The following is a 25,969-nucleotide window of genomic DNA, read 5'->3' as shown; positions in this document are numbered from 1 at the left end:
CATGCATTTCTCTCTACATCCACTGTTTTTCCGACTCCAAACCCATCTCTCCCTCACTCTACCCCTGCCTCTCGGTCTCATCTCTCCTCCTCATCCTCCCACTCAGTGCACTCAGCATTGCAAATCAGCCCGCCAACACTCACTCACTCACAAACGTGCGTGCACACTCGCAAAACGCTAAAGGGAAGTGTTGTTAGGATCAGCGGGTTGTGTTGCTCTGCCTGTACCAGTTCCTATATTCTATTCTGTATGCTAATCTCTATATGTTCACATTTTATACCCACAGAGCAGCTGAAATACCAGGAGAAATAAGATGTTCCGGTAAATGTTTATTTTACCACATTGCAATATTGTCTGCATTGTTGTTTTAAAAGTTTGGAGACATCAGACAATTAAAGTCAGATGACAGTTCCAGGCTTCACACCAAACGGCCTCTTACACTCAGCTGTTCGCAAGAGTCAATTAACTTTAGTGATGCAACGTGCCCGGCCACATTAAATGCAATTGAAGTGCTGACTTTCTGCTTTAATTCAAGTGGTTGAACAAAACTATCGTAGTATGGTAACTGTTTGATACACAGTCACATGTTCATCATGCTTTGGGTGATGCAAACGTAAGGAAGCCATTACAGAACCTGGTCGTTCTACACTGTTTGCCACGTTATATTTGGCCAGAGGACAGAAGTGCAAACAGACTATGATAGCGGTGGGAGGAGTCTGCGAAAACATCCGTGGCCTTGGTCCGGCAGCGTGTGTGTTAAAAGTCCCGAATGGATGGGAGTGAAGTCCCGATGTCCTTCTCGGCTGTCCTCACCACTCTTTGCAGGGTCTTCCTGTCTGAGGCATTGCCGTTTCCATATCAGATAGAGATGCAACCAGTCACAACACTCTTTATGATGCCTCTGTAGAATGTGGTGAGGATGGGAGGGGGAGGTGTGCTCTCTTCATCCCTCGCAGGAAGTGCATGAGGTGCTGAGCTCTCTTGGCTGGAGATGAGGAGTTTAGAGTCTCGGTCAGGTTGTCCCTTAAGGTTGGTTTATACTTGCCATAGTGAAGCCTCTTGAAGTCAGCAATGATCTGTTTGGTTTAGTTGACATTCAGGGACAGGTTGTTGGTGTTGCAGAAGTTCACTAGCTGTTCCACCTTCTCCCTGTGAGACAGCTCCTTGTGGACCCTGATCAGGATTACTACTGTTGTGTCACTTTATGATGTGGTTTGTTCTGAACTTGACCCAACATTGGTGGGTGATCAGACTAAACATTGGTAGACTCAGGACACAGCCCTGAGGGGAACCAGTGTTCACTGAGATGATGATGGAAAAGTTGTTTCCAACCCGTACTGGCAGGGGTCTGTCTGTGAGGAAGTCCATAGGCCAGTTACAGTGGGGGCTGCTCAGGCCCAATGGGCCAGTTTCACACAGCCTGGTACATTTTTAGGACTTGCAGCCTTCCGTGCGTTGACTATGATGAGTGATCATCCTGATGAGGGGTGGCTTTCCTCGCAGGTGTGTTGCTGAGTGCCTCGAACCATCCAAAAAAACATATTAAAGCTCATTTATGAAGTCAATATTATCATCACAGGGTGGAGGAGCAGTCTCATAGTCTGTGATAGTTTGTATTCTATGCCACATGTGACTTGTGCCCCTGTGGTCATGGAAGTGCCTTTAGATGAGCTGGCTTCGTTATCATGATGGCTCGGTTCAGGTTCTTGTTGATCTGCGGGCCACCATGCCGCTCTGTGGTCATCCAAGGTTCTTGGTGACACAGACGTCATCTGTTGTACACTTGGCATCCTGCTGGACAATGTGCGTCCGTTGAATGATGGACTGCCGCAGTATGACATACGTGCCCGGAACAGTTTTCCAGGGGATATCAGGACCTGTAATGTCTGTGAAACTTGGCTTAATCCTGGAATACCCCACTGTGCCATTCAACCAGGACTCTTGTTCGATACACTTATCTGATAAACAGAGGACTCTGGAAGAAGAAACGAGCAGCCGTGTGCTTTATGATGAATAACCTTAATGTTTATGCACAAACTGAAGGAGCTGACAGGATAGCATTTCATTGGAGTTGTAACCTTAACTTGAACGATTGCATGTGACAAATCAACTGATTGATTGATGGAAGAAGTCAGAACTTTTTTCAGTGAGTGAAGTTCTGACGTTAGTATTATTACTAACCGGGAGGAATTCGACTACAGAGTTAATGTTAGCCGGCTGTCAACACAGAGTAGCACGTCACATAGCTTTTTACTAGCTTGTTAGTCTTCGCTAGCATGGTAGTTTCAATTGGCCCGACTTAGCTCCAGCCACGTTCCACATCTTTGCCCATTTTGGAATAGGCTGTGTCATCACTGGCCAGATGGCAACGGCTGGAGTCGCCCACTTTGAGCTTTGTTTGGCTCAAACCTACAGCTGAAATCAGTGAGGTCTGCGGCCTAAATGCACACAACACCTTGTGATTTAGCACATGAACGGTGTCGTTCAGCCATCTCTGTAAAGAGCGCAGCACTATCTTCATCTCCACTTGGTTTTTAAATCCAGTCTTAGGTGTTTTTTAAGGAGTGAAGGTTAGCAAGCAGGCTAAAAGGTTAGCCTTTAGCCTAGCTCTGTTCCCTTGCGAGTAGCGCACTTCTGCAGATTTAAATGCACCTGCACAACAATACAGACAAGTTTCTCAGCCTGTCACTTTGCTACTGAGGCTTAACTCACTTCTGTTTGATAGCTCGTCATTCAGTCCATCAGCTATTTACTGACTCAGTATCTTGAGTTCTTAAAGTGACTATAGTGATAAATCACAAAGGGCCGTTGTTTAAAGGATAAGAATATTCCACATGTTTCTGAACACCAAATCAGATCATTGTGGTTTGACTCTCACAGAACAATGAATGTTCATTCACTTATTTCTCAACACATTAATGAGCCTCTCTATTGCACTGGCTGACATGTTCCTTCCTCACCACTTTATTTTGACTCAAGCCCACATTCACCTTCCACACTCACTAGAGCACCAAGTGTGGATGAATCGGACTCTGAAAATAGTCCCCAACAAATGCCATGTGTCCTCCAAGTAACGTTTGCTGAAAACTACAGTGGCCATTTCAGGAAAAGACTTTCCTAAAATCAAACTGTATATTTGTGAAGAGCCTTTAAAGATGCATGTCTTTAGTGGGAACCAATGGACTTGTGAGCCACACACACATTGTTGGAATGGATCTTGTCATGGGATTTGTTGATAATAAACATGAGTAAGTCAATCTGTTTTCAGAGAGCGTCAGCAGACACCTGCTCTAACAGGTTCCTGTAGGTGAGGATTGAATCTGTGTGAGTGTGCGTATCAATGAGGTTTATTAAAGGATTTCATATGGAGGCAGAGCAGAGCACACACGCACACACACACACACACACAAAGCAAATAGTAACGCTTGGCTGTTTGTTCAAGGAAAAGAAACTGTGGAAAAATTAAGATAGAAATTATTATTAATGTATTTATACACCTACACACATGAACTTATGCATACAAACACACACTCGCCTCAGAATGATGCAGTTCTACTTCATGCAGGCTTTTCCCTCTAACAGGCTCGACAACTCAAACTGTGAAGCAGCACAACCACATTTGCATTCACTCAACCAATGAGTGACCGAGCCCCTCCCACAGTACCATTTACTGAACATGGACATGAAACTGCTTTAAGAACCTGCCATCCTATTGCTTTCTGAATGTTATGCTTCTGCATAGCTGCTTTATGTAAAACATAAACCTCAGAGCAAAAATAATTAAATAAATAAAGAGAGATCACCACAGTGCCATGCAATTTGCATTTACATAGCACCTTTAGTCAATGCATTTTACAGCACACACACTGAAGATCAGACTACCAACCAGGAAGTTCGATTCCAAGACACGACATGAGGCGGTTTGTACTTCTTTGAGGCAGGATTGTACACCTCTGGAAACGTATCCCAGTAGCAGTTATGTTCTCCTCCAAGATATTCATTCTTCCTGCTCTTTGTTTTATCACAGAATGCTGCACTGGGCCATTACAAAAGCAATCAGGAGCACATTTTGTGCTGCACTACTGCGATGTTTTTCTTGCTGCAGGCTTTTGTAGAATAAACCCCTGCGGCGGGGGTTCATTTCAATGAGTCATCTCATTGAAATGAATGAGGAACCCTTCATGTCGGCCCCAGGGTCGCAGACTGATGCTGACATCCCCATCGACCGCCCCCCCACCCCCCACCGGCACTGAGGATCTGTGAAGAGGATGTGAGTGGGCTCTTCCACAGACAGAAGATCAGGAAGGCTCTGGGCCCAAACGGTGTGTCACCCTCCTGCGTGAAAGTCTGTGCTGACCAGCTGGCCCCCATCTTCACACAGATCTTCAACCGATCACTGGAGCTGTGTGAAGTCCCCTCCTGCTTCAACAGGAGGACTACAGTCCCGTCGCCCTGACGTCTGTTGCCATGAAATCCTTTGAGAGACTGGTGTTGACCCAGCTGAAGAACATCACAGGACCCCTGCTGGACCCCCTGCAGTTTGCCTACCGTGCAAACAGGTCGGTGGATGATGCAGTCAACATGGGACTGCACTACATGCTGCAACACCTCGACTCCCCAGGGTCATATGCAAGGGTTCTGTTTGTGGACTTCAGCTCCGCGTTCAACACCATGATCCCATCAATACTCCAACCCAAACTCTCCCAGCTCACTGTGCCAACCTCCACCTGTCAGTGGATCACTAACTTCCTGACTGACAGGACGCAGCAGTTGAGGCTGGGAAAAATCACATCCAGCAGCCGGACTATCAACACTGGCGCCCCCCAGGGATGTGTGCTCTCCCCACTGCTCTTCTCCCTCTACACCAACGACTGCACCTCAGAGGACCCGTCTGTCAAACTCCTGAAGTTCGCAGACGACACGACGGTCATCGGCCTCATCAGAGACGGTGATGAGTCTGCGTACAGACGGGAGGTTGAACAGCTGGTCCTCTGGTGTGGTCAGAACAACCTGGAGCTGAACAAGCTCAACACTGTGGAGATGACAGTGGACTTCAGGAGGAGCCCCCCAAAACTACCCCCCCCCCCCACCATACTCAACAACACTGTGGCCGCTGTGGAGACCTTCAAGTTTCTGGGATCCACAATCTCCCAGGATCTGAAGTGGGCTCCAAACATCAACACCATCAGGAAAAAGGCCCAGCAGAGGTTGTACTTCCTGCGCCAGCTCAAGTAGTTCAACCTGCCTCAGGAGCTGCTGAATCTGTTATACTCCACCATCATCCAGTCTGTTCTCTGCTCCTCCATCACTGTGTGGTTTGGATCGGCCACCAAACAAGACAGAAACAGACTACAACGGACTTTCAGGTCTGCAGAGAGGATCATTGGTTCCAGCCTGCCCTCCACCCTGGACTTGTACACCTCCAGAGTCAGGAAGCGGGTTGGAAAGATAACTGCAGACCATCACACCCTGGACACAAGCTGTTCCACCTCCTCCCCTCTGGTAGATGCCATCTGTAGCGTACAGAGCTCTGGCTTACCAAACAATCAACAGTGTGCCGGTGTTACAGAGCTCCCTTTGACAACAGGCTCTTGGTGATACTGGTATTTGCCGTCACTCTGGTGAACAATAAATAAGTAACATTGCACTACTACCTCTGTTTGCACTATTGTATCATATATATATATATATATATATATATATATATATATACACACACACACACACACACACACAGTGGGTACGGAAAGTATTCAGACCCCTTTAAATTTTTCACTCTTTGTTTCATAGCAGCAATTTGCTCAAATCAAAAAAGTTAATTTTATTTCTCATTAATACACTCAGCACCCCATCTCGACAGAAAAAAACAGAAATGTAGAAATATATTAAAAAAGAATAACTGAAATATCACATGGTCATAAGTATTCAGACCCTTTGCTCAGTATTGAGTAGAAGCACCCTTTTGAGCTCGTACAGCCATGAGTCTTCTTGGGAATGATGCAACAAGCCTTTCACATGTCTTGCACTGAGGAGAGGCTTCCGTCGGGCCACTCTGCCATAAAGCCCCGACTGGTGGAGGGCTGCAGTGATAGTTGACTTTGTGGAACTTTCTCCCATCTCCCTACTGCATCTCTGGAGCTCAGCCACAGTGATCTTTGGGTTCTTCTTTACCTCTCTCACCAAGGCTCTTCTCCCACGATTGCTCAGTTTGGCTGGACGGCCAGGTCTAGGAAGAGTTCTGGTCGTCCCAAACGTCTTCCATTTAAGGATTATGGAGGCCACTGTGCTCTTAGGAACCTTGAGTGCTGCAGAAATTCTTTTGTAACCTTGGCCAGATCTGTGCCTTGCCACAATTCTGTCTCTGAGCTCCTTGGGCAGTTCCTTCGACCTCATGATTCTCATTTGCTCTGACATGCACTGTGAGCTGTAAGGTCTTATATAGACAGGTGTGTGCCTTTCCAAATCAAGTCCAAACAGTTTCATGAAACTTACATTGTATATAGCTGTTAAATGTCCTTGTTTTTCTTATATTTCTCTTGTTTATTGTATATATTTCATATATGTGTGTATGTACGATGAGAGTAATGTGTAACCGGAGTCAAATTCCATGTATGCGCATGCATACATGGCCAATAAAGCTGATTCTGATTCTGACATCCACACTAAAAGGGTCTATTGTGCTGCTCTAAGGCTTTTGGCTCTGATTAGTGAGCTTAGGTTGAGGTTCAACCACTGGTGACACTGACAGCACCACTGTGGTGGTGACTGACCTACCTGCTGTTTACCAGGCTGGAGGCGGGGTTAACCAGGTCAGGCATGGCTGAGGGGGAGGTGCCTACTGTCATCATGACAACCAGTTCAGGGTCCAGGATGAAGATCTCTTCTTGGGAGATTTCTGATACGTAGTTGAGATGTTCCTGAAAAACATGAAGTTTGAGTGAGTTCATGCCGGTATCACCAAGAGCCTGTTGTCAAAGGGAGCTCTGTAACACCGGCACACTGTTGATTGTTTGGTAAACCTTTGCACCATTGTTTAGTTCGTTCATTTAATATTATTCTATTTTGATATTTACTCTGCTATTTGTATTGTATGTATTTCTCTACATAGCACATGATTCCTTAAACAAAAACATATCCATTTAAAGTACGTGACTATGTGATTAACTAACCCGAACACCAACACAAGAACCAGTTGTGTTGCTTATTTATCTTTATTTATAGAAGACAGGCAAAACATATTGATACAATGCTTTTTCTCATGGATATCATTTTTTCTTTTTTGTGGTTTCACTCAGTGACATGATGCATATTTCAATGAGTGGACAGTGAGGTGGAGCACCTGCTCCCACAGCCACAGTGAAGCGAGAGGACTGTGGATCAGAGGAGGACACTGCCTATCCTCTGGGAGGAAGGTTGCTCTGACCCCATGCTGCCTGTGGAAACCACTAATCCAGTAAATACGTCCTTCCATCTGTTCATATGTGCTGATCATTCTCCCCAGAGGAAGCGAGAATGCAGACATAGGCGGTGCACTGTGTGGTAAAGAGACATGATGGACTAACCTGTGCTCTGTCTATCCTGTAGAAACGATCGGCCGTTGTAGCTGAAGAGACAAACAGAAATGCAGCATGAACTACTTTCTGTGGCGATGCTCTTTAGATTCAGCTGCTTGAAGTCAGATCGTCACTAAAGGATGTAGCCAAAAAGCAAATAGCATTCATCATCGTTCAATGTACATGGTTGCCTCCTCACTGCTGAACAGCTGTATGTGACAGCCTGGAGGCAAGCAGAAGCCCATTCAGTCCATCTTTGTCTGACAGCATAACATGCAGGGATTTCACACAGTATAGAGCAGACTCAATGCCTTCCATCCTAAGTATGCATTTCATCACTGTTGTTGGAGAGACTTCGGGTAAGAAGACAAGTTAGTAATGTGCATTAATGGGACATGAATGCACACAGATGGAGAGAGCGAGGACGAGGGGAGGAGCTCAGTGTGTCATCGGAAGTCCCCCGCCAGTCTTGGTCTGGAGCAGCATATCTAGGGGCTGGTCCAAGGCAAACCTGAGCCAGCCCTACAAAGCTCGAACTGGTCAGGCCCTCTATAGAACGCTACACTCCCAGAATGCAGTGTTCTAGTGGTTCCTATAGGGCTGGCTCAGGTTTGAACAGCCCCCAGATATGCTGCTATAGGCCCAGACTGCCGGAGGACTTCCTATTTTCTTGACATTATTGCTCTTCTGTCCGTTCTGAGAGGGATCCTTCCTCCGTTGCTCTCCCTATGGTTTCTGCCTTTTCCACCTATATTTATGAACATTTTCTCCACATTCTGTGTGAGACTCTCACACAGTCTGGTGGAGTCTGGTGTGGGGTGGGGGTGATGCTGCACATGCACAATAAAGATTCTCAAGCATAAGCAGAGGCCATCTACAAATATCAAACTACATATATCATTTCCATATAATGAACAGTTTGATATGAAAGCCATTTTTCAATGTGTCAGTGGGAATAAACGGTATATTCTGTCTCTTCAGTGTAGTACAGAGAGCAGCACAGTACAAACCGAGCGCTCTCATTATGTGCAGTGAGAAAATGATGCTATTGCTGTCGGTAATGTATGCACAGGTGGAAAATTCATGATACAAGTAGTGAGTCCAGGTGGTGGAAAAACTGATCAAGGAGAAAGTAGATAATTAAGAAAGTGTACTTACAGTCTAGGAAACACCACTTTGGAGATAATCTTTGTGAGGAAAGACTCTTTGGCTTGGCTGCCTCCTCCTGAAGGACAAACAGACAGAAGAGTTCGATTCCAGAGCAGGAGAAGACCGTCTCACAGCGCTTTTGTTAAAAGTCATGCATCCATCTGTTGAACAGAGGAGCCAGAGCAGCTGACAGAGCAGCTCCAAGAGGACACGGTGGATGAACCCCAAGGTTTGGTTCAGTAGACCCACAAGTGTCTGAGTAGCAGTCAGGATGAAGCCTCATAATGTGATGCCTGTCTCACCACATAGCCATCATCTCTGAAAGCAGGATTGACCCACGTCTTTGACCCACGTCTCTGTACAGCAGAATCAACTATTATACTACTCTTATCCACATCTGGGACATTATCTCCTTATGCCAAAACATGTAGGAAATATAGTCGTTTATTCAGCACTGAAGTTTAACGAACCGATATATCAGATGTATAATGTTTGACAGCACAAGAGAATTGGAGAAAGTTGTTCCAGAAACTTTTTGCACATTGGTATCACTCAACTTCTTTTTCATCCAGTCTCCAATTAGCACAGAATGTTGCAGCGAGATTTTTAACTAGCTCAAAAAACAGAGAGCATATCTCTGAGGTTCCTGGCTCCCTGTTACTGTAGCCTGAAGCTTCAAACCGTGTTCTTTGTTTACGCACCAATGAATGGTCGAAACCATATTTCTATCTGTGGACTCCTGCGCCTGTACCCAGTCAGACATCCTCCGACCAAAGACTCTGTCTGTCCACAGATCAAGGACGAAATGTTGTGCTGGTCCAGCTTTATAGATGTTTACTGTGTCCTGTGGTGTCTGCTGCATGTTCTTCTGATCTGTGAAACACTTTTGATCAGCAGAGCTGTTGGATGAAGTCGAATCCAACAGCTCTGCTGTACATCCTCCCTTCATAAATCACGAGGTGTTGATTCAGCGTTAGGCTTATTATGGAAGCTGTATGCCAGTACTTAAACTACTGATGGTGGAGAGAATGGAGCAGCTGGCCAGTTTGATGGCACGATGGACATTAAAATGAGCAAAGAGGCGAATCAACATTACGACCTTAATGAAGGTGCTGAAGGCTTTACTTTCACAATAAAACTATTTGGTTAGGTTTAGCAAAAGCAGAGCTCCGAGTGAGAAGTTATATTCTCAAATTGAAACACAGCGCTCTACTTACTGCACACAGCTGTGCCCTCTGTGCTTTTGCCCATCAGGAAAAAGGTTTCCAAACGACTGATCAGCCCGACCTCTTACTGGCAGCTCAAGCAAGTATAAGTTGGAGCAAGTACGGTAAATATCGATACCTGCAGAGCTTCGACAGCTGCTTCCTAACAAATCACAGCAAGCACAAACAGCAGCGACTCACCGGGGCAGCGAGTGCCTAATGGCTCACATGACTAGCAACTGACCCGTCAAAGTCGACTTCTTGCTTCACACAGGACACAAACAGCGGTTTGACCCATCCACCACCACTCAGACCAGTCTAGTGATGACGCGGGTTTGTTTACATTGCACTTAGTTTGTTTTAAATGTAAAGTCTGCTTGCCTTCACATTTGACAGTAAAAAAAGATTCTGGTCACGCAGTGAATTGATGTTCTAAATATATAGCACAATAAGTTAAACAGAAGTCAACCACATCCAGTCATTATCAGAACATGACTTCTCCTCATCAATCTCAACTGCAGCAGTGAGCATCATCAGTCACCAGAGAACAGGAGATCAAACGATGAAACGGGTTACATCGCCTGGTTGCTATGCAACACAAAGGCTGACTCAACTCAGCCGTCAACTCGTCAGCCGTCTCTTTAGTGTTCGCGATCTAACCTATACATCAAAATAACATTGACAGAGTTAGTGTTGCTCCTGAAGAGGAAGATGAAAAGCTCATTGTGAAATGAAGGATGTGGGTACATGACATCCACATGAGGAGAACCGAACACAGCGTCTCCCGTCATCCACAGCGATACAGACAGAAAGCGAGATCATTAGCTACTTTCACATTCACTGCATTTACATGCACTTCAGTACTGGCACGCCAAGCAGCTGATTGAGGTGAGGAACAAGGAGGTGAAGACACAAACCCCTGTCTGCATCAGTGGAGCAAGTTATCAGCTTTAAGTTAAGCTCTCAGAAAATAAGGAGACGCATTCGAATTCTTGTGACCGAGTCTTTATAAAGTTGTCGGATCGAATGACAATCAAACATTTTGGTGTCTTTTTCTGTTATTGTGATTTCAAAAAAAGATCTCGTCCTCTGTAACAATGATAAAGTCAAGCAGTGAGTGATTAGCATCTAGAAGTTACTTCAGCTTCCTTTGGTTAAGTGATTGTAAGTCTTCTACAGACCATAGAAATGGAGAGGACTGTGTTCACAGCAACCTCATGCCCTCCCCTCCATCAGGGGATAGAGCGTCACAGTAGAGCATCCCCAGCCACACAGAAGAAAGGAACGAAACAGACAGGAAGTCAAGACCAGGTGGGAACTTAGTATGTGTCTGCACCTTGTACCGTCAAACTAATAACAGGATCGTCAGCGGTGTCTATAATCTCAATTAATGGATATTAAATGTTGATTTAGTGGTCCCAGTAGTATTTGCTCTATTATTTATAATATCTACTGAAGTAACACATGACATGGTTAAATGTGCAGTCAATACAATGAAATGAACATAAACAATCTTTTATGCAGATGAGGTTGTGGACACGATGTTATTTAGTCGGATACATTATGAATGAAAAGAGAAAGTCTTGATAGTAAACAGATCAAAGTGATTCAGTAAAGTAACAATCTCCTTGATTTCATTCGTAACATTTATAATTAGATTGTCTGTGTGATCCTGTCTGACAGAACAAAACTGTGAAACGTGTTTTCTGAGTAATCCACTTATGAATAGAACAGTAAAGGACTTTCCAAAGATTAGAAGTGGAACATGAATCGTTGTGTTCTCAGCCTCTTCTGAGCAGATTTGGGCCTCAAACAGACGACCGAAATAAAGGAAGAATGCTAAATATGAATGCAAAACAAAAGGCTATTCTGAAGCAACAGAGTAAATCACATCCACATTCCAGGAGAAATTTAGCTCACCTTGACAACAGGTCACAATATAATAAACCTGGCTACAGACACAAACAGAATATGGATACCACAAGCACATTGGAACACAAAGCCAATCAATACAGGTTTGTAAAGTCACTAAACGTTCACAACAATATCCGTGCAGCATGCTGTAACATGCTGAGACACGTGAGGGAAACGAACCTCTGTGGAAACTCACATGTGTGTGTCTTTGTCTCCCAACACCGTCAGGCGGAGTGGACCAAGTAGCCAAATGTGACCTTGATTCTGGGCTATTAGAAGTGCTTAAATCTGACAACAGCATCAATTCAACATTGGCTAGAGACGTGGATTATCACTGGATGCATCATTTGAGTGAACCTGTTCATCGTAGGTCATCAGAGTGAAGAGGCCCCTGACCGAGTGTGGACCACATTATCAACAAGTGTGCTAAAAGCAGACACGGCTAGGTGTCTCCGTCAGCAGAGACTGAAGCATTTTGTGCTGCTTCATGAAACAGTTTGTGCCTCTCCTGCCACCTTTGCACGTGCTGGTCAGAAGAATATGAGCATGAACAAGAAATGTACATTTGATGATGAAGAAAAATTCAAAAAGCGCAAAAAATATTCACACCCAGCTGAGGAAATTGATTTTCTTACAGCTGATGTGCAATACGAGCTGTCACGTCAATACTGAAACAATACAGTACAGCATCGCTATAAAAAAGAAAAATGGTCTTCGCTCAGACCTTTTGAACCAAGAGGTGAAGTGAATGACCTGTACTACTCCAGTAGTGTCTCTTTTCATATTTTTATCCTAAGACATTGATGACCAAACACTTGTGGAATCATTTCTGTTGTATGAAGTACAAAAGACAAACTAACAGTTTTACTTTTGTCCCAGCCAGTGTCTGGACTGAGTTTGGCTGAATATCGTCATTTTTGGACGTGTAGTCTGGAACATTGCTGGCTTCATTCATCTGTTAAAGTAATGGCCTTTTGCCTTTCAAGCATAGGTCTCCATTAGGAAGATGTTCCATAATGACCGTGCGAACATGAAAGGACCGTAATGGATAGAGGTGCAATACTCATGTGATATTTAGCATCAGACACACAAGACAAAGGTCTAAAGCCCTCTTTCCTCCATGCCACAGTGGCAGAAGAGCTGGAGGGCATGGTGAACTGCAAATGAATGATATCATGAAAGGAAAGGATTCTCTCACATGATACATCCGTACCAGATGTTAAAACTTGTTCCAGTAAATAACTTCATCCAGGGCCACAGCTTTCACTGAGGACACATTGACAGCAATGAGGTCACGTCCTTTGACTGGGTTTTTCACATCCTCAAGCGTTTGTCTTTCCCGTGACCCAAGCACATGAAAGCAGGGCAACGATACGAGGAACCTATCTAAAAATCTAAAAAAATATATGTCCTTTATGACAGTGATTCTCAACTGGTGGGTTGCGACCCAAAAGTGGGCCGCAGACCCGTTTTCAGTGGTTCGGGGGCCTTTGCCTGAAAAAAAAAATCCTGTGCTTTTATTTTGAAGGGGTTTTTTTATGCAGCGGAGTTATTCACACTCCTTAACAGTATTTGGCGATTTTAAACAAGCCTGAAAGAAGTGCAGCAATATTAGCAGAGTAATGCGTTACATCTATTACATGATTATTAGCTATGTGATGACCAGGGGCTTTGGTAGTTGTGGTGTAAATCAGAACTTTGCCAGAGACAGAATCATCATTTTCTCCCATAAATATTACCATTTCCTCTGTGTGATAATATCATACTTCAGTAAGTGTTGCTTGTTTGTACTCATTGTCAATGCAAAATAAAAGGAAATGATTGATTGAAGCCGTTAGTTTCCCGTGTGCCTCTGAGCCAAACAAAAAAAACACACCACAAACTACCAACCTGCAGTCCCAAGCACCTGAAGGAGAGCTGGACAGAACAGAAGTCCTAGAGAGGAAGACGGGAGCTTAGAAAAGACAGGAGAGTGTCTACAGGCTTCACAACTCAAACTGGGAACCAGTGCAACAGAATTTGCATATACGTGCTCAACCAATCAGAGTGAGCCACTTCCTTCCTACAGCACCATGGATGGTAATGCAACATGACTGTAACACAACACTGCTTTCTGAATGCGTGCCTCTGCATATCTGCTTTAGGTGTAAAACATCAACTTTAACAATTCTACAAGAGGGACAGAAGCATGCCCTGTCCCTCTGTACCCCCGGCCCTCTCGCCTCCTTACCTCCTGTAAGCGCTGGATGTGTTCTCTGCAGGTTTCCAAGTCGCTGTCACCAGAAACCACAATCAGTCCCAGAGGAATGGCTGCAGATACAGAGGAACAAGACAATTATCCAACAGCACTTTGATATCTACTTATACAGTGGTTCTCAACTCCAGCCCTCAGGAGCCTGTAAATACTGCTGGTTTGAATTCTGGTCATGTAGAAGGGACTGATGTAGACCTGGGACTCCACATGAGTCGAATTACAGATATGGTGGTAAGGACAACCAGCAACACTGAGATTGCTGAGGACTCAAATTGTGAACCACCAACAACAACTTGCCAATGAATATTTAACCTGGCTAGGTGAAATGTTTTTGGGGTTCCAAAAACACAGATGCATTAGTATTGAGAGAATATATGCTGAAAATGACACTGGCATATACAGAAAGATCAGAACCAGAGCTGTTTAAAGAGGGATTTAAAGTTGTGTGCAACTGCAGAGACACCACTGGGAGAGTGCAAAGAACTGGGAGTGGTCAGTACGGGTCACTTGTGTCTTTGATGCCAGTGGATAGCGAACAATGAACAAGGAGCGAGGCACAGCAAGCTAACGCATATCAGACAAACACAGTTGTTGAAATGTTCTGTTCAACATCACTGTGAATAAAAACATCAAGGGCTGAAGTTACTTCAAAGTAACTGCTGTTCTATAAGTGTGTATTCAGCCCACCGGTGCTAGTGGAGTCAAATGAAAGCACGATACCGCCTCATGTGTGACACATTTGTCTAGCCCAGGACCTCAAAATGATGATTTATGTACAGCGCCAAGTTAACTTTGGAGTCTTTTATTTTCTTAAGTGAGCCTGACCAAGCCGGTCGTTGAAACAACAGACGGCTCCCTGAGGCGTCAGGCCGGCTGCTGGATGAACATCAGAGCTCCTGAACCCACACACAGCTCTCATTCATACCAAATATCTGTCTCAGGGTGGAAGACAAACACTGCTCTGGGAGTGTCCGATTATAAGAGAGATTCTAGAAAAGGGCCTGTTCACTTTGTGGTTCCATTCACTATTCTCCAAATATTCCTCAGAGACAACAGACAGGTTTATCACCACGTGTATTGTGAACCAATCAGCACACCAAACACGTCTGCATTCATTTCATGGACTCGCCTTGAGGAGGACCTTTATAGTGGCACACAAGTAGCAACTAATTGCTTGTTTGTCTATGCACTGTTGTGTGTGGAAAGAGAGCTTTTGTAACGAGACAGCAGATTGTAAAATGGGCTGAATCATTTCCAAAGACATTGTCCAATTAGAGGAGCAGCAGGAAATCAACGGGTAGACATTTTGACAAGTGGATCTCAAACTGTGGGGCGCGCCCCTCTAGTGGGGCGCGGTGGTATTACAGGTGGGGCGCAGTGGGGAATGCTGACTTTTTTTTTTTTTTAAGTAATTAATAAATACATGGCGAAATGTATGGAAGCCCGTTTCCGCCACTGTGAGGAAAAATACAGATCCTGTAAGTCATTATCATCTCATAACAATGACTTAGCATCTCATAATAATGTTATGTTTATTTTATTTGATATGGACATTGCATTGGAATTGGAACATACATTTATGCACAAAGCCCAGATGCACTGTGCTAAGTGTTTGAAGTGAAATGCTAATTTACAACACCTGTCCACAGGAGGCTTTTTGCCAAATTGTAGTTCCTTCTTGTACAGATATAACTTCATTTGCAAAAAGCAGAGAGTCACAAAATGTTATTTCAATAAAAGTTCAACATAGACCATTTTGTTGGGGCGGTGGGGCGTGAACATTTTTCTTCCTCCAAAGTGGGGCGCGACAGAAAACGTTTGAGAACCACTGAGTTGGATCATAATGCTGGACTTTCTCTGGTTCCAGCTTTTGACATTATTCGTAGAATGTGCAGTTGCCATACTTTTACTTTACACCATATAACCTACATTCAAAACAAAAGTTATTCCTCAAGCTTCATCGCTGGCTTCGTTACTGTAAATCTCTTCATTCGCTTGTTGGTCAGACAAACAAGTCATTTGACACCAGTGATGATTGGACTATTATAGTATAGAATGATAGTTCTTCTTCATACATCGAGATCTCTATTAAACCATCTCTCCACTGGATCCATGTTCAGGGTGGAATACAGAGCCACAGTGAGGTGATATAACCACTGTGCATATTTTCATCCATCTCCCCAAGTGGGATACATCCACAAGTTGAGAGCAGGGATTGATTTGCATAATAAGAAACAACTCAAACTTCAGATGGCGAGAACAAAGGATGAGGTATGAAATGATGGAAATGAAGAACATCATTTAATACCAATAGACATTTCACATTATATTGAAAAAGGGAATTGTGGATCATCAATATGAATTAGTATGAAATATTACATACGTTTTCATCAAGGAACTAGCGATTTAAAGCCTGTACAGTACATTTATATGATATGCAACACACAGAAACAAAAAGAACCATGACTACATTTACACCAACATATAGTCTACAGTGTTCTAAAGCGTTCTGGTTACAATGTTGTAAAGGGGAAGAGCGCCACCCGGTGTCAGAACTCTGAGCTGACATCAACTAACTGACTGCATGCGAGTGTAATTGTCTCTAATGACAGAGACAGAAGCTTACCCGCTCTACATTCCTGAGATGTCAGTGGCACACACGTGAGTGTTTGGTGGTGCACACGAGAGTGTTTGGTGGCGCACACGAGAGTGTTTGGTGGCGCACACGAGAGTGTTTGGTGGCGCACACGCGAGTGTTTGGTGGCGCACACGCGAGTGTTTGGTGGCGCACACGCGAGTGTTTGGTGGCGCACACGCGAGTGTTTGGTGGCGCACACGCGAGTGTTTGGTGGCGCACACGCGAGTGTTTGGTGGCGCACACGAGAGTGTTTGGTGGCGCACACGAGAGTGTTTGGTGGCGCACACGCGAGTGTTTGGTGGCGCACACGCGAGTGTTTGGTGGCGCACACGCGAGTGTTTGGTGGCGCACACGAGAGTGTTTGGTGGCGCACACGCGAGTGTTTGGTGGTGCACACGCGAGTGTTTGGTGGTGCACACGCGAGTGTTTGGTGGTGCACACGCGAGTGTTTGGTGGTGCACACGCGAGTGTTTGGTGGTGCACACGCCAGTGTTTGGTGGTGCACACGCCAGTGTTTGGTGGTGCATACCTGAGTGTTTGGTGGTGCATACGTGAGTGTTTGGTGGTGCATACGTGAGTGTTTGGTGGTGCATACGTGAGTGTTTGGTGGTGCATACGTGAGTGTTTGGTGGTGCATACGAGAGTGTTTGGTGGTGCACACGCGAGTGTTTGGTGGTGCACACGCGAGTGTTTGGTGGTGCACACGCGAGTGTTTGGTGGTGCACACGCGAGTGTTTGGTGGTGCACACGCGAGTGTTTGGTGGTGCACACGCGAGTGTTTGGTGGTGCACACGCGAGTGTTTGGTGGTGCACACGCGAGTGTTTGGTGGTGCACACGCGAGTGTTTGGTGGTGCACACGCGAGTGTTTGGTGGTGCACACGAGAGTGTTTGGTGGTGCACACGCGAGTGTTTGGTGGTGCACACGCCAGTGTTTGCTGGTGCATACATGAGTGTTTGGTGGTGCATACGTGAGTGTTTGGTGGTGCATACGAGAGTGTTTGGTGGTGCACACGAGAGTGTTTGGTGGTGCACACGCGAGTATTTGGTGGTGCATACGTGAGTGTTTGGTGGTGCACACGTGAGTGTTTGGTGGTGCACACGCCAGTGTTTGCTGGTGCATACATGAGTGTTTGGTGGTGCATACGTGAGTGTTTGGTGGTGCATACGAGTGTTTGGTGGTGCATACGAGAGTGTTTGGTGGTGCATACGAGAGTGTTTGGTGGTGCACACGAGAGTGTTTGGTGGTGCATACATGAGTGTTTGGTGGTGCATACGCGAGTGTTTGGTGGTGCACACGCCAGTGTTTGCTGGTGCATACATGAGTGTTTGGTGGTGCATACGTGAGTGTTTGGTGGTGCATACGTGAGTGTTTGGTGGTGCATACGTGAGTGTTTGGTGGTGCATACGTGAGTGTTTGGTGGTGCATACGTGAGTGTTTGGTGGTGCACACGCCAGTGTTTGCTGGTGCATACATGAGTGTTTGGTGGTGCATACGTGAGTGTTTGGTGGTGCATACGTGAGTGTTTGGTGGTGCATACGTGAGTGTTTGGTGGTGCATACGAGAGTGTTTGGTGGTGCATACGAGAGTGTTTGGTGGTGCACACGCGAGTGTTTGGTGGTGCACACGCGAGTGTTTGGTGGTGCACACGCGAGTGTTTGGTGGTGCACACGCGAGTGTTTGGTGGTGCACACGCGAGTGTTTGGTGGTGCACACGCGAGTGTTTGGTGGTGCACACGCGAGTGTTTGGTGGTGCACACGCGAGTGTTTGGTGGTGCACACGCGAGTGTTTGGTGGTGCACACGCGAGTGTTTGGTGGTGCACACGCGAGTGTTTGGTGGTGCACACGCGAGTGTTTGGTGGTGCACACGCGAGTGTTTGGTGGTGCACACGCGAGTGTTTGGTGGTGCACATGCGAGTGTTTGGTGGTGCACACGCGAGTGTTTGGTAGTGCACACGCGAGTGTTTGGTGGTGCACACGCGAGTGTTTGGTGGTGCACACGCGAGTGTTTGGTGGTGCACACGCGAGTGTTTGGTGGTGCACACGCGAGTGTTTGGTGGTGCACACGAGAGTGTTTGGTGGTGCACACGCGAGTGTTTGGTGGTGCACACGCCAGTGTTTGCTGGTGCATACATGAGTGTTTGGTGGTGCATACGTGAGTGTTTGGTGGTGCATACGAGAGTGTTTGGTGGTGCACACGAGAGTGTTTGGTGGTGCACACGCGAGTATTTGGTGGTGCATACGTGAGTGTTTGGTGGTGCACACGTGAGTGTTTGGTGGTGCACACGCCAGTGTTTGCTGGTGCATACATGAGTGTTTGGTGGTGCATACGTGAGTGTTTGGTGGTGCATACGAGAGTGTTTGGTGGTGCATACGAGAGTGTTTGGTGGTGCATACGAGAGTGTTTGGTGGTGCATACGAGAGTGTTTGGTGGTGCACACGAGAGTGTTTGGTGGTGCATACATGAGTGTTTGGTGGTGCATACATGAGTGTTTGGTGGTGCATACGAGAGTGTTTGGTGGTGCATACGAGAGTGTTTGGTGGTGCATACGAGAGTGTTTGGTGGTGCATACGAGAGTGTTTGGTGGTGCACACAAGAGTGTTTGGTGGTGCATACATGAGTGTTTGGTGGTGCATACGCGAGTGTTTGGTGGTGCACACGCCAGTGTTTGCTGGTGCATACATGAGTGTTTGGTGGTGCATACGTGAGTGTTTGGTGGTGCATACGTGAGTGTTTGGTGGTGCATACGTGAGTGTTTGGTGGTGCACACGCCAGTGTTTGCTGGTGCATACATGAGTGTTTGGTGGTGCATACGTGAGTGTTTGGTGGTGCATACGTGAGTGTTTGGTGGCGCACACGCCAGTGTTTGCTGGTGCACACGCCAGTGTTTGCTGGTGCATACATGAGTGTTTGGTGGTGCATACGTGAGTGTTTGGTGGTGCATACGAGAGTGTTTGGTGGTGCACACGAGAGTGTTTGGTGGTGCACACGAGAGTGTTTGGTGGTGCACACGAGAGTGTTTGGTGGTGCATACGCGAGTGTTTGCTGGTGCATACATGAGTGTTTGCTTACATGCTTGTCGTAGTTTGTCCTTGTCATAGTGCAGAGCGTCATAGTCTGTCATACTGATCCTGCTGACTCTGATCCTCAGCCTCTCTGGGACCGGCTGCTGACTGACACAAACACACACACACAGAGTCATCATTAGAAGCTGAACATCAGGGTCTCCGGTGGTTGTCAGTGTGTGACTTACTCGTTGAGGTGTGGTAGTGATGTCTGTCGTTTGGTTTTCTGCACCATGTTGGCCTGGTTTCTGAGGCTGATGTGGATAACAGAGGGAGCAAGTCTGCACGGTTCACCATCCACCTAACAAGTATATCAATCAATCATACCCACATTGCTTCAGTATTCAGTCATCATTACTGGGCAGATGTTACACACTGTGGTTGTACAGATGTGCGTATGGATGGTATGTACCTGTACTGGGAGAGGTTTAGTCGTGGTGAGGGTGACTTCTCTGCACTGGTTCAACCTCTCGCCATGACCTCCAACCTGGAGAGTAGCCTACAAACACACACACACAGTTTAACTTCACACGCGGTCCTTACTCCAGCTACGACTCAATGAAATACTGTTTTTTTCTGGTGGCAGACTGATCATTGTGGCTTTGAACTCATGATAATAGAGCTTTGACATCAATGTAGCCAACTCGGATGATGCTAAAACTTTTGAATTCTTGGTTCTCAGTTCTTAAAACACTTAAAAGCTTTTTACTTTTTCTTTGAAGGTTGTGGAAATACAGTTCAAATACGAGCACGTGCTGTTGAAATCGGGAAATTCCTTGTATGTGAATCTATAGCTTTCCAATCAAGGTGATTGTGAGATGTGCTGGAAGGAGAAGATGTGAGGAATGAACTGGGGGCTACTACCTGTGTTAATTTGTCTGTTAGTTACTATATTACCCCGGGTACACAGTGAGCTACGTACCAGTGAAGTCATAGTGAAGCCAATGACCTCGATGTATCCATCATCATGGCGTTGCGGTTCAAAGTCGTGATGTTCACTGGGGTTTCCCCAAGGTGTAGTACCTGCACAGTATCTGAAGAACACAACACATCATCAGAGACACTTCGTCATGAAGTTAACTATTTAATGCTTATACAGACAGATTAGGCAGAAAAGGCTCGTATGAGAGAATCAAAGAATCTAAAATTCATAACTATGTTTTCATTAGTGTATGAATCACCCAAATCTACATGGGGAGCAGGTCCTCCACGCCATGTTTCTTCAGCAGCCCTGAATGGACAAACTAAACACTGGTTCTAGAGAAAGCCTTTTATTGTGTTGTCAGCTGAAGGCCACCATAGTTCTCTGCACACATGGAAAGCGAGGACTGATCGGAGGTCACCACTAGATGACGCTAGATCCTACACACTGCTCCTTTAAAAACAAATAGTCCATCTTTGCAACCCCTCGGATTTGTTGATAGTGCTTTTATCAGTGCGACTAACTATTTCGTTAACTATTAACGTTCGAAAAACTCAGATGACCCACAGTGGGTGCCTCGTCACAAAAATGCTGACCAAAGCAGAGCCGTGATAACGACACGCCAAATATATATATATATATATATTTTTTTTTTAATTTATATATATATAAATATAAATATAATAGTGAGAGCAGCATTACCTGGGGATGTTGAGGAAGACCAGACACTGAAGCTTCAAGTCCTGAACCTTCGATGTTAAATCTGTCCCGTCACACTGGAGAGAGACAGAGAGACAGAGAGACAGAGATGGAGAGACAGAGAGAGAGAGACAGAGAGACAGAGATGGAGAGACAGAGATGGAGAGAGTGAGTTTTTATCTAAATGACCAAATGAAACCGTTGATGGACAGATACTCACCACCACTTTGAGGTGCTTGGACAGGTCTTTGGAGCTTCCCATCAGGAAATCTGAGAATGCTGTCTGTTTGAGAGAGAGAGAGACACACACACACACACACACACACACACACACACACACACACACACACAGACAGACAGACAGACAGGTAAGCAGGACTGTCTCAGAGGAGTGCACCATGAAAGCTACAGTAGGCTGGAGTCTCAGGTAAAGTCAGAGCCAGTCTCCAATCTGCATCACTTCATTATTATTCAGTTGTATTAATCATGTATTAGAAGCAGGTCATAAGAATAATTTATATTCTACAAGGCTGTAAAAACAGCTCCTTCAAACAACTGGATTTATTCAAGTTTGTAACTATCTCTTTGATTTGTCGTTCACAATGTTGCCTCATCAGGGTCCAACAGGATGCACGAGAGTGTCCAACCACAGCTGTGTGTCACTCGTTTGCACATGTGCAGTAGCGATCTGGCCGGATGTACAGATCGGGTAGAGCGGGACACGTGTTGTGTTGAGGCTGTCCACGGCCGCTCTAAACCAGAGCCACCCTTTCAGGTTTTTGTCCCAGTTGAGGAGAATAGACAAGTGTTCAGACTCAGCCCAAACTTTAGTGCTTGTGCCATTCGCTTCCCAGTCCTGTATCATTAAAAGTGGAGAGTATCCAACAGAAGCACAGTGACCTTTAACATGGAGATGCACTCACCCCAGCATAGAACATCTTATTCCTAAAACGACTGTTAAACTTCTCTGGGTTGGCTTCTGAAACGACAGAGACAGCAGATAAACAAAACATCTCATGGATATTACAACAAATTCAATGGAAAAGCAATCAACGTGTCAACAACAACAGTCAGTACATTGAGTAGTAGCACGTGTATGAAAATGGATGTACCTCTTGACTCGTGGAACTCAAGAGTCACATGGGCATCAAATCCAAGACTGAAGTAATTGTTGAAAACATCTAGAGGAAGCTGAGAGCATTCACACAAATATCAGGTCAACAGTCACACCTGGGTTCAGATGTAGCTCCTTTTCATGTGCATTGATGAATGTTTTGTCAGTAAATTCATTCAGAAACAGGATCAAAGAGGACGACTCCGAACAGCGGACGAGAGGAGTTGTAGACACTGTGTTCTGAATCAAGGTGTGGGATGGACTCTGATCAGCTGTGGAGCAGCTCGGCACCATTACATTCAGTCAGAATGTTTCAAACCTTATCAGCTTGCTGTTCGTCCGGTTCAGCCCCTGCACCGTGGTTCGGTTCAACCTGTAGATTCCATCTGTCGAGCTGGACAACCGTTCCATCCTCAACATGGGAGAGGATCTTAGACAGAGGTTCGTCTGTATAGCCCTGGAGTCCATGCAGAGTGACATCAAACACAAAGACATGTTCATGAATAGAAAACAGGATGTGCAGCGACTGCCCACAGCATGTAATTGGACTGTCTGTATTCACTCCTACAGTTTAGTTGTGTGTGTTTGTACCCACCGCCCCCCAGTTGAGGGTCCTGGCGAGGTCATTTCCTGTCCCAAGTGGTAACACGGCAACAGGAGGTTGAGGATTTAATGCGAGTTCATCAAGACAGGACAGGATCCAGCCCACCTGGTTCCACACACACACAGACATGCAGTTACATCCACCTCTCTTTCACAGGAACAGCTTCTCAGCTCCATCAGCTGAACACGCACTTTATAGGTATTCATTCTGGTGTCCATGGATACGGTGCCACTGGCTCTTTTAGATCCTTTCATGCCCAACACATGGGCATGCACTACTCCCCGACTCCAGACAATATCAGGAGATTATTTGTTTTACAAAATTGCCCTCTTGCCATCAAACCTCCTTTCATAAATATCCATCAGATATTGTGATCACTGTCATTCCACAGGCTGACAGACAATATAGTGTCTGTAAAGTAGCAAGTTAAAATGTATTTTAATTCTTGTTTGCGTTTCTATCGGCCCATCCCTGAACTAGTTTCGTCCTGTTTCTTCAGAAATATATCTTGGATGGTGTGTGTGTGCGCATGTGTGTGTGTTTCTACTCACAGTGCCGTCTCCTCCACAGGCCATGATCCTCAGGTTATGGACTTTACGATACAGCTCCAGGCTACAATATCGACACACATGGGACATCACAAGTACATGTTCACTGGTGTGTGTGTGTGTGTGTCAGACAGATAGACCTACCCCTCCTTTGGTCCTCCTTGGCTCAGGTCAAATACCTGTCTGGGGTTCAGATACCACATGAAGGACTGCAGGATCTTAGTACCCTGTGAGACAGAAACCAGCAGGACGTTGGAAGATTAGAAAGTAACTGAATGTAAATTAAAGGGGTCTCCTCATCTCGAAGGCTGAGTCTAGACTCCCTAGGAAGGAAGCTCATTCTTTTGGTCACTACCAAAAGGTCATGACCACAGCTGATGGTCTGAACGTTGATGGACTGGTAAATTAAGGACTTCATCACTGCTGACGCTGCACCAAACTACCCGTCCATCTCACGCTCCATTTGACCCTCACTGGAGAACAAGACCCCGAGATTATTGACCTGACCAACTACCTGGCTTCCAGACTTGAGGGCTGGTTTAGTGGCACCATAACTGCTCAGCATGTAGCTTGACTGAACTGTTTCAGTGACCAGCTCACTGAATATGAATACCTGGTTTCCTCCGCTCTTGGGGTTGACAAACACCAGCAGTGGTTTCATCAGTGGAGCAGGGATGGGTCGGATTAAAAACGGCCTCCATTGTCGTCCTTCCTGTGAGAGAAGAAGATGATCTGCTCAGAGCTTGTTCATTCTGTCTGAATATTTTCTTTGATAAAAAACTAATTATGCCGATAATAAATAGTTCTAAGTGTGTCACACACACACACAATGCAAAGAACCAAACCCACTGTTAGGAGAATATGTGTACAGTGCAGGACTGACCTCTGCTCCTTTCTTGCTGCTTTTCCTCTTGAATGACGTTCTCTTCTTCTTCTTACTGGACTTCATAGAGGACTGTTAGAGACACAAACACAGACAGCAGCTGCACATCACTGAGGTTGATTCCATGGAGAGCAGACAGGAAGATCTCATAAAGAAGGAAAACGGTGTGTGGCATATTATCAACACATCCATGATGAACATAACACGTCTCTTTATTACACCACCCTGAGGAGTTATTTTCATTGCTACTGTTGAGAAATGTTTCAAAATACTCAATCACAACTTCAAAGATGGGTCAAGGACAAGACATGCTGAATAGGATTCTTGTTTTGTATGGGGAATATGAATATCGGTATTTATAAGAATATCTATTGTCTGTGCGACTGTACTATAGTATGGCCATGAACAGAAGTTGTTTTTAAAATGTTATAGTTGCCATCAGCTCTGTTCTGTTGTCTTCACACCCCCCTTGGCTGTGTTGGAAATTGCCTACTACTGCACACTGCACGCTCAACCAGTACGTACTGCACACTGCACGCTCAACCAGTACGTACTGCACACTCAACCAGTACGTACTGCACACTCAACCAGTACGTACTGCACACTCAACCAGTACGTACTGCACACTGCACGCTCAACCAGTACGTACTGCACACTCAACCAGTACGTACTGCACGCTCAACCAGTACGTACTGCACACTGCACGCTCAACCAGTACGTACTGCACACTGCACGCTCAACCAGTACGTACTGCACACTGCACGCTCAACCAGTACGTACTGCACACTGCACGCTCAACCAGTACGTACTGCACACTGCACACTCAACCAGTACGTACTGCACACTGCACGCTCAACCAGTACGTACTGCACACTCAACCAGTACGTACTGCACACTGCACACTCAACCAGTACGTACTGCACACTGCACACTCAACCAGTACATACTGCACACTGCACACTCAACCAGTACGTACTGCACACTGCACGCTCAACCAGTACGTACTGCACACTCAACCAGTACGTACTGCACACTCAACCAGTACGTACTGCACACTCAACCAGTACGTACTGCACACTCAACCAGTACGTACTGCACACTCAACCAGTACGTACTGCACACTCAACCAGTACGTACTGCACACTGCACACTCAACCAGTACGTACTGCACACTGCACACTCAACCAGTACGTACTGCACACTGCACACTCAACCAGTACGTACTGCACACTGCACGCTCAACCAGTACGTACTGCACACTCAACCAGTACGTACTGCACACTGCACGCTCAACCAGTACGTACTGCACACTGCACGCTCAACCAGTACGTACTGCACACTGCACACTCAACCAGTACGTACTGCACACTGCACACTCAACCAGTACGTACTGCACACTGCACACTCAACCAGTACGTAC

General features: G+C 45.7%; 1 protein-coding gene across 1 annotated transcript in view; it reads right to left on the bottom strand.

The window, feature by feature from the left end:
* LOC306797317 (diacylglycerol kinase zeta-like) overlaps positions 1 to 25,969 on the bottom strand; it is a gene marked incomplete at its 5' end in the record, with an annotated part of 47,699 nt that overhangs the window by 13,857 nt on the left and 7,873 nt on the right. Inside the window, 19 exons of the mRNA XM_079296627.1 lie at positions 6,775 to 6,917; positions 7,563 to 7,603; positions 8,712 to 8,778; positions 13,712 to 13,756; positions 14,052 to 14,131; positions 19,787 to 19,887; positions 19,968 to 20,080; positions 20,192 to 20,278; positions 20,702 to 20,813; positions 21,404 to 21,477; positions 21,621 to 21,683; positions 22,324 to 22,379; positions 22,513 to 22,591; positions 22,834 to 22,971; positions 23,110 to 23,223; positions 23,670 to 23,730; positions 23,811 to 23,893; positions 24,280 to 24,378; positions 24,550 to 24,621. Of these exons, the coding sequence (XP_079152753.1) occupies positions 6,775 to 6,917; positions 7,563 to 7,603; positions 8,712 to 8,778; positions 13,712 to 13,756; positions 14,052 to 14,131; positions 19,787 to 19,887; positions 19,968 to 20,080; positions 20,192 to 20,278; positions 20,702 to 20,813; positions 21,404 to 21,477; positions 21,621 to 21,683; positions 22,324 to 22,379; positions 22,513 to 22,591; positions 22,834 to 22,971; positions 23,110 to 23,223; positions 23,670 to 23,730; positions 23,811 to 23,893; positions 24,280 to 24,378; positions 24,550 to 24,621 (1,628 nt within the window). The remainder of the gene's footprint in view (positions 1 to 6,774; positions 6,918 to 7,562; positions 7,604 to 8,711; positions 8,779 to 13,711; positions 13,757 to 14,051; positions 14,132 to 19,786; positions 19,888 to 19,967; positions 20,081 to 20,191; positions 20,279 to 20,701; positions 20,814 to 21,403; positions 21,478 to 21,620; positions 21,684 to 22,323; positions 22,380 to 22,512; positions 22,592 to 22,833; positions 22,972 to 23,109; positions 23,224 to 23,669; positions 23,731 to 23,810; positions 23,894 to 24,279; positions 24,379 to 24,549; positions 24,622 to 25,969) is intronic.

This window comes from Melanostigma gelatinosum (assembly GCF_949748355.1).
Source record: "Melanostigma gelatinosum genome assembly, chromosome: 24".
Lineage (NCBI taxonomy): Eukaryota > Metazoa > Chordata > Actinopteri > Perciformes > Zoarcidae > Melanostigma > Melanostigma gelatinosum.
The sequence above is the reverse complement of the archived record's forward strand: the minus strand, read 5'-3'. Positions and strand labels throughout refer to the sequence as shown.